The sequence below is a fragment of the Chanos chanos genome, chromosome 2 (genome assembly GCF_902362185.1).
Source record: "Chanos chanos chromosome 2, fChaCha1.1, whole genome shotgun sequence".
Taxonomy (NCBI): Eukaryota; Metazoa; Chordata; class Actinopteri; order Gonorynchiformes; family Chanidae; genus Chanos; species Chanos chanos.
This window is the reverse complement of record NC_044496.1, coordinates 27894332-27906271: the sequence shown is the minus strand read 5'-3', so window position 1 is coordinate 27906271 and position 11940 is coordinate 27894332. Positions and strand designations below refer to the sequence as shown.

The 11940-nt window shown below is 45.8% G+C and overlaps 1 protein-coding gene across 2 annotated transcripts in view; it reads left to right on the top strand.

Moving 5' to 3' along the window:
- aplp2 (amyloid beta (A4) precursor-like protein 2) overlaps positions 1 to 11940 on the top strand; it is a 48747-nt gene that overhangs the window by 27206 nt on the left and 9601 nt on the right. For both annotated transcript variants that reach the window (XM_030766894.1, XM_030766895.1), the window contains exons 4-12: positions 3285 to 3397; positions 4517 to 4737; positions 5371 to 5579; positions 6035 to 6202; positions 7447 to 7580; positions 7665 to 7739; positions 8048 to 8206; positions 8683 to 8811; positions 10356 to 10455. In XM_030766894.1, coding sequence (XP_030622754.1) covers positions 3285 to 3397; positions 4517 to 4737; positions 5371 to 5579; positions 6035 to 6202; positions 7447 to 7580; positions 7665 to 7739; positions 8048 to 8206; positions 8683 to 8811; positions 10356 to 10455 — 1308 coding nt within the window. The remainder of the gene's footprint in view (positions 1 to 3284; positions 3398 to 4516; positions 4738 to 5370; positions 5580 to 6034; positions 6203 to 7446; positions 7581 to 7664; positions 7740 to 8047; positions 8207 to 8682; positions 8812 to 10355; positions 10456 to 11940) is intronic.

The following is an 11940-nucleotide window of genomic DNA, read 5'->3' as shown; positions in this document are numbered from 1 at the left end:
TGATATTAAATTATTTTCTCTTTGACTTTAAGGGATAAATAACTTATACATGAGCTGGTTCTCATTTTGGAACATTGTTCAGTGTGCAATATGGCAAAAACATTAGATAAGACCAATGTGGGGTTTTTTTCTGTAGCTATCCATCCATCGCAGTTATTAGATTATTTTTTTAATGTATAACACTGATATTCTCATAACATGTTGACCTTGGAAATGCTGCAGGCTTTTTCCACTAATCATATAAATGCTGTCTTATAACGACCACTTATAATGATTTTTGTACCCTTCACCTTGAAATGCAACCTCCAGTGACAGAGCAGAGCATTTCATCTCTCTCCCTCTCTCTTTCTCTCTCTCACACACACTAACACTGGTGCTCACAGTCACACACACACACACACTCTCTCTCTCTCCCTCCCTCTCTCTGAGTAAGTAATGGAATATTTAATAATCCTGCGTGTTTTAGGAGTTTAGGGGACACTGACTGTGGAGCAAGGCTGTGCCGTGTGTTCTCCTCTATGTAAAGTGATCAGACGCTCATCTCTGATACTCACAGAGACAGGGAGATGAACCCCAGTCAGGACAGTGGTGGGCTTGAGAGAGACGGTTTATTATTGGCAGTGGTACACAGGAGGTTATGGTCTTATGTGTGGCAGGACTATGGACTAAGCTCAGGTTACCACACTGAGGTCTCTTTTTAACTGTGTAACTTGATATTTTTTAAAAATTGGTCAGAGCTGGGTCACTGATAGATTGACGGATGTTTTTTTTTAGACAGAAAAAGAAAGACTACTAATGTTCTGTCTCTCTTTTTCTGTCTTTCCTCCTTTGCTTTGTCTGTCATAACTCTTATTTTCTGTCCATCTCCACCATTTCTTTGTGTTCTGTTTTCTATCCTTCCTTCCTTTCCTGTTTCTTGGAAGCAAGTGGTGGATTATTTTAGGGAATTATAATGATGTTTCTCAGTCAAGTGAGTCATTCTGAATGTGACAGCTGCATCATATGTTGTAGGATCTGATGCATTAAAATGAGAAGAAAACCGCAGATAAAGCATCAAAAGAGGGAAAAGCAGACACTCCCAGAAAAAGAAATGACTCAATACAGCAGACTCAAACACAAATTCACAAATTGGCGGACGTAATACCCAGTCATAGCTGATTGCAGCGTAGCCGGTGGAAGGTAGTTTAATAATCTGTCACCGGTCTGCCTGTCCACCCACTCTCCTCCGTCTCAGCCCGTGTGGAGAACAGTCTGTGCCTGCTCCTGCTGTTTTTGAGTGAGGAGCAGGGCTGCTGGGAGAGGTTGTTGTATTTGAGCAGAGAGAGAGAGAGAGAGAGAGAGAATGATAGAGGGAGAGCGTGAAAGCATGTGGGATGAGTGCCACGTCTTAGTCAGACTCTTTCTTTCTTTGGCTGTTGTTCTCTCCTGAGTCAGCGTGGCCGGTGTGACTTCTGTAGCTGCTTGACAGCAAGGATGCGCAGAAAGTTTGGTGACCCTTATCTCCCCCATACAACTAACTCCACCCACCCCAACATGATGCCCCTCCCTGCCCCCGTCCATTACAAACTCCTACCTCCGCCATCCCAATGGCACTGCCCCAGTCTTACCTACAGACTGGTCTCAAAGCAGAGCCTTTCCCCACACAGGGTTTCTCCAGCCACATTCCAGGGACCACAGTTGGCTTAATCAGGCTTTCTCTCCTGGAGACGTATAATCATGTCTATATTTAACTTTGGTTGAAGTACCAAGCCCAGACCTTGCACACATTCTTCTCTGTGCTTGCATGGAGCGGTGAAAACCACTGACCTGCCAAAAGAGCACTGAGTTGTTTAGAGGACTGTTGTTGTGAAAGCGGTCTTTGTCATTCGGGAGTGCACAGGACTGACAGTGGTCTGAAGGCCTGCGTGTGTGTGTGTGTGTTAGGTCTTGCTGGTGGCGTGAGCCGTGCAGTGGGATTAGGTGGTAGCTGAAGTGCTGCTAATGTTAGAAGTGGATTAGATGAGGGTGTGTGGACGGCTTGAGGTTTTGTCCCTGCTGTTTGTGTTTGAATGGAGAGAGGCTAATGGGTGTTTTGTCTGTGCCGCCTGCTTTTATTCTCTATCTATCCAAATGTTTGACAGGAGGATGGGTTTCGGGCCAGTTGCTGCCGTTTCCGGTTGAATGGGTTTAAACTAGGTTGCGTCATTGTTATGAGCTGTGTTGAAGGAGATTGGAATAAACTTGTTTTTCTTCCACATGCTCTATTTCTCTGTGTTTTTGAGCCCTGTTTTTTTAAGGTGATGTAAGATTTTGCAGAGGTGTCCTGTTGGAGCAGATTGTCTTTGTGTGACTTCTTTTGGGGGGGAGGGGGGTGTTGAAGAACAGCTGTGTCTTCAGCTATTTCGAGATTCTTCCTCTTCTCTAACCCTCTCATTTTCCAAAACACTGCCTTTTTGCCCTCTCTCTCTCTCCCTCTTTCTCTCTTTCCCCGTCATGATTTTTCCTCTAGCTCTGGCCAGAGTGGCCAGAAGCCAAGATGCAGTCAGCTCCAAATGAACGGCGTTGTCACTTTTTCAACCCTGTCTTTCCTCCTTCTACCGTGTGCCCCAAATCCCTCCATCCCTGCCCCATCTATGACCACCCCACCTTCCACTCTCTCCCTCTCTCTCTCTCTCTCTCTCTCTCTTTCTGTCTGCCTGCCTGTCTGTCTCTATCTCTCTCTATCTCAGTCATGTTGATTTAATGCTTTGAAAGGACTCTTGGCTATCTTTACTCACTCTCACTTGTCTCTCTCAGAGTCTCTCTTACTGAGGTGACCTTTGCCCCCATACGTCCAGCAGGTTTGACCCTAGTGTTTCTGCTGCTAGAGCAACACTGCTGACTGCTAACTGCTCTCTGTGGCAGTCACTCACTTCAGTCTCATCCAATAATATCAGAGCACATTCGCCTTTAGAATACACTTGAAATACTGATTTGAAACTAAGCTTTCCCAAGGTAGACATTAAAAAATATCAAAAGGTAAAGACTGTTTGAATAGCTCTTCTCTCTGGTAATCAGCTCTTAGTGTTTCAGGACTACAGGCCAAAACCCTGCTGTGTGTCCTGACCACACGACCAGATGTTTGTTTGTGCGCATGTGTGGGCGCGCATGCGTGTGTGTGTGTTTAAGTGTGTGTGTGTATCTGTCTCTGTGTATGTCTATGTGTGTGTTCTACACAGTGGAACACAGTCAAATGCATTGTGATTGGTGGAATGCGGATGTGTATTTCGACCTTCACTGATGTGTTGTCTCTTGTCCTGTTGCAGTGGGTGAGTTTGTTAGTGACGTCCTGCTGGTTCCAGAGAAGTGCAAGTTTTTCCATAAGGAACACATGGACATGTGTGTGAGCCAGCAGCAGTGGCATGGAGTGGCCAAAGAGGTACGCTGTCCTGCATGCACGCTGCACACTGCACACACTACACACTGCACACAGTACACACACTAGCACATACACTACACACTGTACACACAGTACACACACACTGCACACACTCTGTACACACACTGCCCACATGCTCCCCAGTGACAACAGTGGAATAGTGACCAGCTCAACGGTTTAAGAACATTTCCCTCTCCCATTTACCAAACCTCTCTCCCTCTCTCTTTCTCTCTCTCTCTTTTCAGCTGTATCAGTCTCTCACAGTTTTTTTGTTCAGCATTTCATGTTTACATGACCTTTCTTTGTTCTATGTGTTTTTCTTTGCCCTCTCTCTCTCTCTCTTTCTCTCACCTCTCCTCTCTCCTCTTTCTCCTGTCCTCTCTTTCTCTCTCTCGTGCAGTCAGTCCCAGTGGACCTCAGAGTCCTCATATTTCACCGTGTTGTTAATCAGATTAGAGGCACGGTGGTAATGCTTCTAATCCTCAGGCTTCTTCCACTGGAGACTCCTCAGGGTCTTTCTCTCTCTCTCTCTCTCTCACACACACACTCAAATATATACACACTCACACACACACACACTCACTCCACCGACACACATACACGCACACACACGCACACATACTAGCATATAGCCTCACAGACTATGTTTGCTGCTCACAGACAGTAGGACTTAGCCACATTGTGAAAGCCGTTCCTTTCCTCCTCTGTTCCTCCATCTCATTTTTCCTTTATGCTCATTCTCCCTAAATTAAATCCTTCATTCACATCTGGAATCGCTGTGAAATCACCATGAAATCAGAATCAAAGCCTCTAAAGCAAAGCCCAGTGCCAAATGAAGCCATTGCCTCTCTATCTCCTCTCTCAGAGCTTATGCGTCTACATTTAATCATTTAGCAAATGCCCTTATCCAGAGTGACAAACAAAAAACAGACAAAAATTTTTTTTTTCCTCTGCGCCTGATCGCTCCCAGTTTCTCATTAATTTCTCATTTGTCTCAGGCCTGCTCTAAGAGTGAGTTGCTACCGCACAGTTTCTCATTAGTTTCTCATTTGTCTCAGGCCTGCTCTAAGAGTGAGTTGCTACTGCACAGTTTCTCATTAGTTTCTTGTTTTGTCTCAGGCCTGCTCTAAGAGTGGGATGGTTCTGCACAGCTACGGAATGCTGCTGCCATGTGGCATCGACAAGTTCCATGGCACCGAGTATGTCTGTTGCCCAGCAACCCGTGCTGAGGAGCCAGTGCCTCCCGCAATGCCCTCTCAGGAGGAGGAGGAGGAGGACGAGGAAGAGGACGAGGAAATTGAGGAGCCTGATCTCGATGAAGATGAGGCTGTAGAGGAGAGGTGAGTGTGCGTGTGTGTGTGGTGTGTGTATGTTTGTGTATGTGTGTGTGTGTGTCTGTCGTGTGTGCAGGGCAGTGTGAGTATATTATCACAGCTGGTGTGTCTGTGTTTGCAGAAGATAAAAAGCAATAATGGAGAAATAACATGTGGGTGTGTGTACAGTAAAAGCACAGCTGTTTTTGTGTGTGTGTGTGTGTGTGTGTGTGTGAGAGAGACAGAGAGAGAGAGATCATAGGTGAGTACAGTGTGTGTCGAGTGAGTTAGATTGTGAAAGGGAGAGGGCATATGTGAGTACATTGCGTGTGTGTATGTGTGTGTGTGTTCAGAAGATGAATTGCATGGGCCATCTGGCTGTATCAGCGTATGGTGCCATTGACCTGTGACAGCTGCTCTATTCAATTTCATAAATCAAACACCCTCTGGACATGTTCCACTCTCTGCCCTGTGCTCTATCCCCCTCTCTCTTCCTCTGCCCCCTCTGTCCGTCTCTCTTTTCTTTCTCTCGTTACATACTCTCTCTCTCTCTCTCTCTCCCTTCTCTGTCTTTCCTTGAATACTCCCTCTTTTCTTCCTTTCCTTGCATACTTTCTGTCTTATCATTCTTTCCTTACATACTCTGTTTCTCTCGTGCAGTGAGGCTCCCACCAGTGAGCAGCCCTCTGAGAAAGACAACACCGCGGAGGAAGAGGAAGATGAAGATGATGAGATTGATGAGGAAGAGTATCACTATGTGTATGAGGATGAGGAGGAGGACAGAGACAGCGAAGAGAGCGATGATAAGAAAGAGAAGGCTGCCATTCCAGAAAAGCAGGATGAAGACAAGACCTTGGAAGAGGTGAAAGGTGAGTATTGACTTATCCCCCCCTCTCAGAGGGAGGGGGGGTTCCTACCACCTGGGACAGCTTTATACGCTTAGTTATCAGTGACACTAAAACTGGCCCTTGGCTGTTTATTTCTCATAGTTTTTTTTAGGCATGTAGTGTTATTTATTCCACAGAGATGAACTAGAGATTTAAACAAATCCGGTATATGGTCAGCATAAGGTCGTACTGAATATCTTGAGGTGTTTGTTTTTTTATTTTCTCTTGAAATCCTGAGAAACTCAGCATGTAGGTGTTATTAGTGTCATGTGTGATAAGCGTGTTGGAGAGAAAGCAAAGGTGTTGAGTGCCTGTCATGTGACACAGAATCAGTGGGTTTGTGACCGTCAGGGTTCTGACTGCTCTCAGTAGCAGAGGGCAGGAGATGGGAGTGCTTTGGGTGTGTGGGAGGTTCTAACTAGCTGTCGCCATGGCAGCCGTGTGTACTCTGGAGGCGGAGACTGGGCCGTGTCGTGCCTCCATGCCCCGCTGGCACTTCGACATGCGCCAGGGGAGATGCCTGCGCTTCATCTACGGAGGCTGCGCTGGCAACCGCAACAACTTTGACTCAGAGGAGTACTGCATGGCCGTGTGCAAGCGTCTGAGTAAGTCCCTCATTCCAGCAGAGGTAGACCTCCAACGCTTTCTCTCTCGCCCTCTCTTTCTCTATCTCTCGCTTTCTCTCTCTCTCTCCCTGTCTCTGTCAAGTGTCTGAGTAAGTCCCTCATCCTGGGAGAAGTAGACCTTCAATGCTCTCTCTGTCTCTCTTTCTTTCTATCACTCTCTCTGTCTCTCTCTCTGTCTCTTTCTCTTTTCCCGCTCTCTCTCTCTCTGTCAGAACTATGTTAGTGTGGACACTACACACTAATATAAATAGATAGAGGAGGACTACCCTACTTGCCCTGCTCTGCCTGTCTCATGCACTGTTCCATGCAGAGCTAACACACTCTCATGGGACCCCCCCAACCCTCACCCGAACTAACAATACCAGATCACCAGGACTGTTCTGCACTGATGCAAACAAATCCATCCAGATTTTTCACTCCTACATCTTCTTAACAAGGAGCTTTACGAGGCGCATTCTCATTGGCTGCTGTCTGTCCGTTCTTTCGCCGACCTGTCTGAGTTTCCCTCTTTGTCTTCTTTGCTGTCGAGTTTATTTGTTTGCTGTTTGTTGTTTTTTTGGTTTCTCCTCTGTGCCTGTGTGCCTGAGTCAGCTTTTAGCAGCAGTCAGCTTTTTGCTGTAACACAACAGAACTTTCTTTAAGCTTCTGTGCTCTGTCTCAAAACATCTAAGGCTTAATTACAGAATGGAAGGATAGTTTATACTCTTGCTGCTCCTCCTGTTAGCAGAAATGTTTGTTTGTCTCATCCTGTATACGTGGGGCATGGCCACCCACCCCCCGCACCCCACCCTGCACGTCACGTCCAGAGGAGAGTTTGTCTTACCTCAGGCTAGCTTTCCAAAGCACAGATTACCGTTAAAGAGAGTCAGGAGCGGGGGAGAGAAAAATTCGGAGGATGAAAGGAATGGGAAATGAAAGACTGTCGGGTTCTGTCAGACTTTGAGATGGGAGACACGTCTCTGCTGAAGAGTCGGGTGGAGTCTCGCATTGCCGTGGATGTCTCTTCTCAGTTGACCTCTTTGTGTGGCCCTGTTTTTTGTTTGTTTTTTTTTGTCTAATACTCTTCCATCTTCCAGTGCTCCTGTATTTGCTTTCATTGTGCCTTTTCCGTTTTCTGCCTGTCGCTGTCTCTGCTTTGCTGTATGTCAGTGGTCTATAAATTAGTTCTGTTCCCTCCCTTAATAAAAGCTTTCATCTTTTTTTTTTCCCTCCCCCTTTTCCAGTCACGCCACCCACCCCACAGCCGACCGACGATGTGGACGTGTACTTCGAGACTCCGGCCGACGATAAGGAGCACAGTCGCTTCCAGAAGGCCAAGGAGCAGCTGGAGATCAGGCACCGCAACCGCATGGAGAGGGTGAGTAGGGATAGAGAGAACAGCTGGGACTCAGAGAGAGGAAACACTAGATACACTGTACACTAACTCTTTCTTTCTCTCTAGGTGAGGAAAGAATGGGAGGAGGCAGAACGTCAGGCTAAGAATCTGCCCAAGGCGGAGAGACAGACTCTTATACAGGTAAAGCTGAGCAGAGCTGCAGACGGACAGCTGTGTACTATCACGTCAGAAACAATGTGTAATATGAGTTCACCTGTGATTTGCTGTGGTGAAATAAATGTATTGTGTTGGTGAACGCCCTGAAAAGTGCATGTTCACCTCCATGCATGCACTCTCTCTGTCTCTCTCTCTTTGCGTCTCTCTCTCTCTCTCTCTAGCATGAAATAGATGAATAAGACAGAATAAAGTAAGTTATTAGGGTAGTGAAACCCGCTGTGTTTTAATCATCTCTCTTTAACTCTCTCTCTGTGCTGTGCTGTTCTGTGCAGCACTTCCAGGCGATGGTGGAGTCTCTGGAGGAGGAAGCGGCCAGTGAGAAGCAGCAGCTGGTGGAGACACACCTGGCCAGAGTGGAGGCCATGCTTAACGATCGCCGTCGCCTCGCCCTGGAGAACTACCTGGCCGCCCTTCAGGCCGACCCACCCCGGGTACGACACACACACACCCCCCACACGCACACACTCTTCCACACACATACGCATATACACACGCACACACTCTTCCACACTCATCACACACACTCACACACACACACACAGATAGCATCCTGTCTGCAATTATGGGAACTTTCCAGGTCTGTGTTAATCTCCAGACAGGAGAGAGCGGTTGGGTTTGGTTCACTTATGTTATTAATTCCAAATGAGCACATACATAACATGTAATCCCCAGGGATTGCTTCTGTGAACAGAATGGCATCTCTGCTCACGTAACCAGGCCCCATTTTAAACCAGTCCCCTTTTAGTTTTCCTCATAATCCTCTTGTTCTCTTTTTGGGTTCTTTTTTTTTTTTGGTGGTTATTATATATCTGTTTGATCCTTTTGCTTTCACATGGTTGGGCCTGTGCAGAATCATCCAACTGTCTGACCCTACTTCACCCTTTCTCACTCTCTCTCTCTCTCTCAGCCCCACCGTATTCTGCAGGCTCTGAAGAGGTATGTACGTGCTGAGAATAAGGACCGGCAACACACCATCCGTCACTACCAGCACGTCCTGGCTGTAGACCCTGAGAAAGCTGCCCAGATGAAGTCTCAGGTCAGTCTCTCTCCCACACTCCCCCTCTCTCCTGCCTTCCTCTCCACTCCTCTGCCCCCCTCTTATCATACCGTTTGTTTTGTAAACTTGTCTGTGTCTATGATGCACTGAATACACCATCCCCGGTAATCTCATTTTTCAGTTTGTGCTATTCTTACCTCTCTACCTGCTTTAAAATACAATTTAGCAATCACAGTGTATTTTTAAAAACAAAACAGAAAGGGTTTTGGCAGAAAGTGAAGTTCAGTTTCCCCTTGTCTTTCCACATCAGTGCAGGTTAGGATGGTTTGTGCAGTTCATGCTGTGCAGGCCACACACACACGCACACACACACACACACATTGGTGCTGTGCGTGGTGCTGGGCCCTGCTGAGGCGTGTTGAAAGCAGTGAGTGGGTTTACGTGAGTGGACAGGACGGCTCTCAGGGACCAGGCTCTCATGTTTCCACCACTCACGCCTCATTGTGTAACATTGTTTTCAGCACCGCTGCCGTTACACGATTTAATTGGACTGACCCGTTTGAGGTTGAGCCAGTGGTGTGTGCTCTTACGGTTCTGATCCCTGACTCTGCCAGCCAGGGCCTCGAAACACCAGCGGATCGTCCCTGACTGACGGCACAGCGGCAGCACCGCAGTCAGAAGAACTGAGCTGCTGGAATGTTCCTAAACAGTGTTGTTTATTCCATTCTCCCAACACTTTGTTTGTTTTGTATTTTTGTGAGTGAAATTGAAAAGCAAACTCACTTTTTGGCTTTGAGTCCTGGCAGAAAGTCAGAAATAACATCACAAGCCAGTTGAGTCAGGCAAGTTTAGACACGTGAAACGCTTGAAAAAGCATCATGCAATGAGTGGCTGTGTTGTGATATGGAGGGCATGTGGCTGCTGTTGCTGGAGTGTGGATTTATAGGCGTGTGTGAAACGGGACTCACGCACTGGTCTATTTTAACCAAAGCCATACTCATTCTCAGTCTGTTGTCCAGCTATGGACAACTACTCTCTCTCTCTCTCTCTCTCTCTCTCTCTCTGTATTTCTTTCTTTCTTTCCATCTGTCTGTCTACTCCAAAGCTTCTGTCTTCTCCAGCAAAGTTGCTGTTTGTCAGAGGCGCTGTAGGTGAGGGTCAGAGGAAGTTGGAAACTAGGAGTTTTTCGTGCTTCCCTTTTCTAGCTTTTTTTTTCTACAACATGCCATGTCATTGCTGTAAGATGCTGTGTGGAGACAGTCTGAAAGATGTGCAGAACTCACTGCACCCAGACTAAACATCTACCTACAGCAGTGAAACAATTGTTAAAGAGCAATTAAATCAGCATCTCTCATAGTCAGAGTTTGGTATCATAACCTTGGGAAAGCGCAAGGATCTAGGTGCTTGTGTCTCCCTGAATATCTTTTTTCCCCCTCACAGCCTAGAGTTACGTTCAGATTTTGAGAATGTCTGTCCTGATTATAGTTGGCCAAATACATCTGCAATAAACCTATGTTCTCTCTCTCTCTCTCTCTCTGTCTCTCTGTGTGTGTGTGTGTGTGTGTGTGTGTTGGCTCAAAAAGGTGATGACCCACCTGCGCGTGATTGAGGAGAGGATGAACCAGAGCTTGTCTCTTCTCTACAAGGTGCCTTACGTCGCTGATGAGATACAGGATGAGATTGGTAAGGGGGCACAGTCACAAAATGTAGGATAAGGGTTTTTTTCTGAACCCGACCTACTCTGTGCTGTTGTGTGCAGTTTGTATAGTTTTGTTTGATAGCTCGATATGATTTTACAGTACCATCGCAAATATCACTCAGTCTGACGCAGGAAATACGGAGGCAGTTGCCTCAGTAGCCTGCAACAAGACTTCGTAGAGAGGTGTACATCCGTATAAGAAAGAGTCTGTCTTGGTTGTTTACTTAACGAAGATACATTACTGTCAACTTTAGCTAGAGGTACGTTTGGTCGCTGTGTAAAATGACACTTTATATCATCGCTGGGCGCCAGGTAATAGCGGATATCCCGTGGGTGGACTTGTGTTTCACGTTTAGTTACCGATATTTGGCCAAGTGTCGCAGTAACTGTAGTATTATTCTTATTTTTTATATTATTATTATCATCGTTTTTTTACATCATAAGTAATATCAAAAACTCCTTTTGAAAAAAAAACAGTAATAATTGCAGGTTTGTATGTATTTTTCCCAAATAAGTACCGCTTTTCTTTCGTCGTACAATGCAGCGTAACCCTAGCCTATAATGTAGACAGCACGCTTGAGGCGCGGTGGTTCTCTTTAAAAACACGGCAGACTGCAGCAGAAAGACCCAATGGGACACGCTGAATGAAACCTTAAATGTGCTTCGTTTATCTGACCTCGTCCATCTTCTTCATGTAAGGATATTCCATACGAAGACCTTCAAGGACAGTGTATTAGCGTACGTTATCGATTCAGCTGAAATTTAGACGGAACCATTAAGGTTACTTATACTGCTTTGCTTTTACGTTTTATAAATTTAGCTCACCATTTCATTTCGAGCTATAGTCGGGAAAAGCAAAGAAATAAACCTTACGCCCTCCCAGTAATGTTCGTGTATTATTATTATTATATATATTTTATGTATTTATTTTTTTTAAATTATTATTATGCTATTATTATTTTCTGATTTTTCATGTGACGCCTGTGTTGCAGTAAATGAAAATTCTGTATCTTTTCTGCATCTTTTGATACTTGCGTCTTTTCTGATACTGTATCTTTGTTGATGTCATACATGAACAATATCCGATGTTACTCTCTGCAGGTACAAGCTTACCTGGAGATGTTAGTTGTATCATATTAGCGCTAAATGCTTTCTGGGGCCAAGCGAGAGGAGAGATTGTGAGTGCTAATGAGTGCTGGGGTGTACAGATCATCAAAGAGAAACTTTGTCTTCCTGTCTGCAAAATGAGCGATGTGTAAGGCCTCTTTAGAGGTACCGGCTTTCGCATCTCTCTGATCTAACGAAGCCATTTTTGGCGACTCGGGATTCTACTCCAGCGCAGTCACACCAGCCCAATGCGCACTGCAGCGTTAGTTTCTCTTTCTTTTTCTTTCTCTCTCTAACTCCTCTTCCTCTCGTTCTTTGTCCCACGTGCTGCAGGTTGCAGTGGCTTCTGAAACACCTCCACA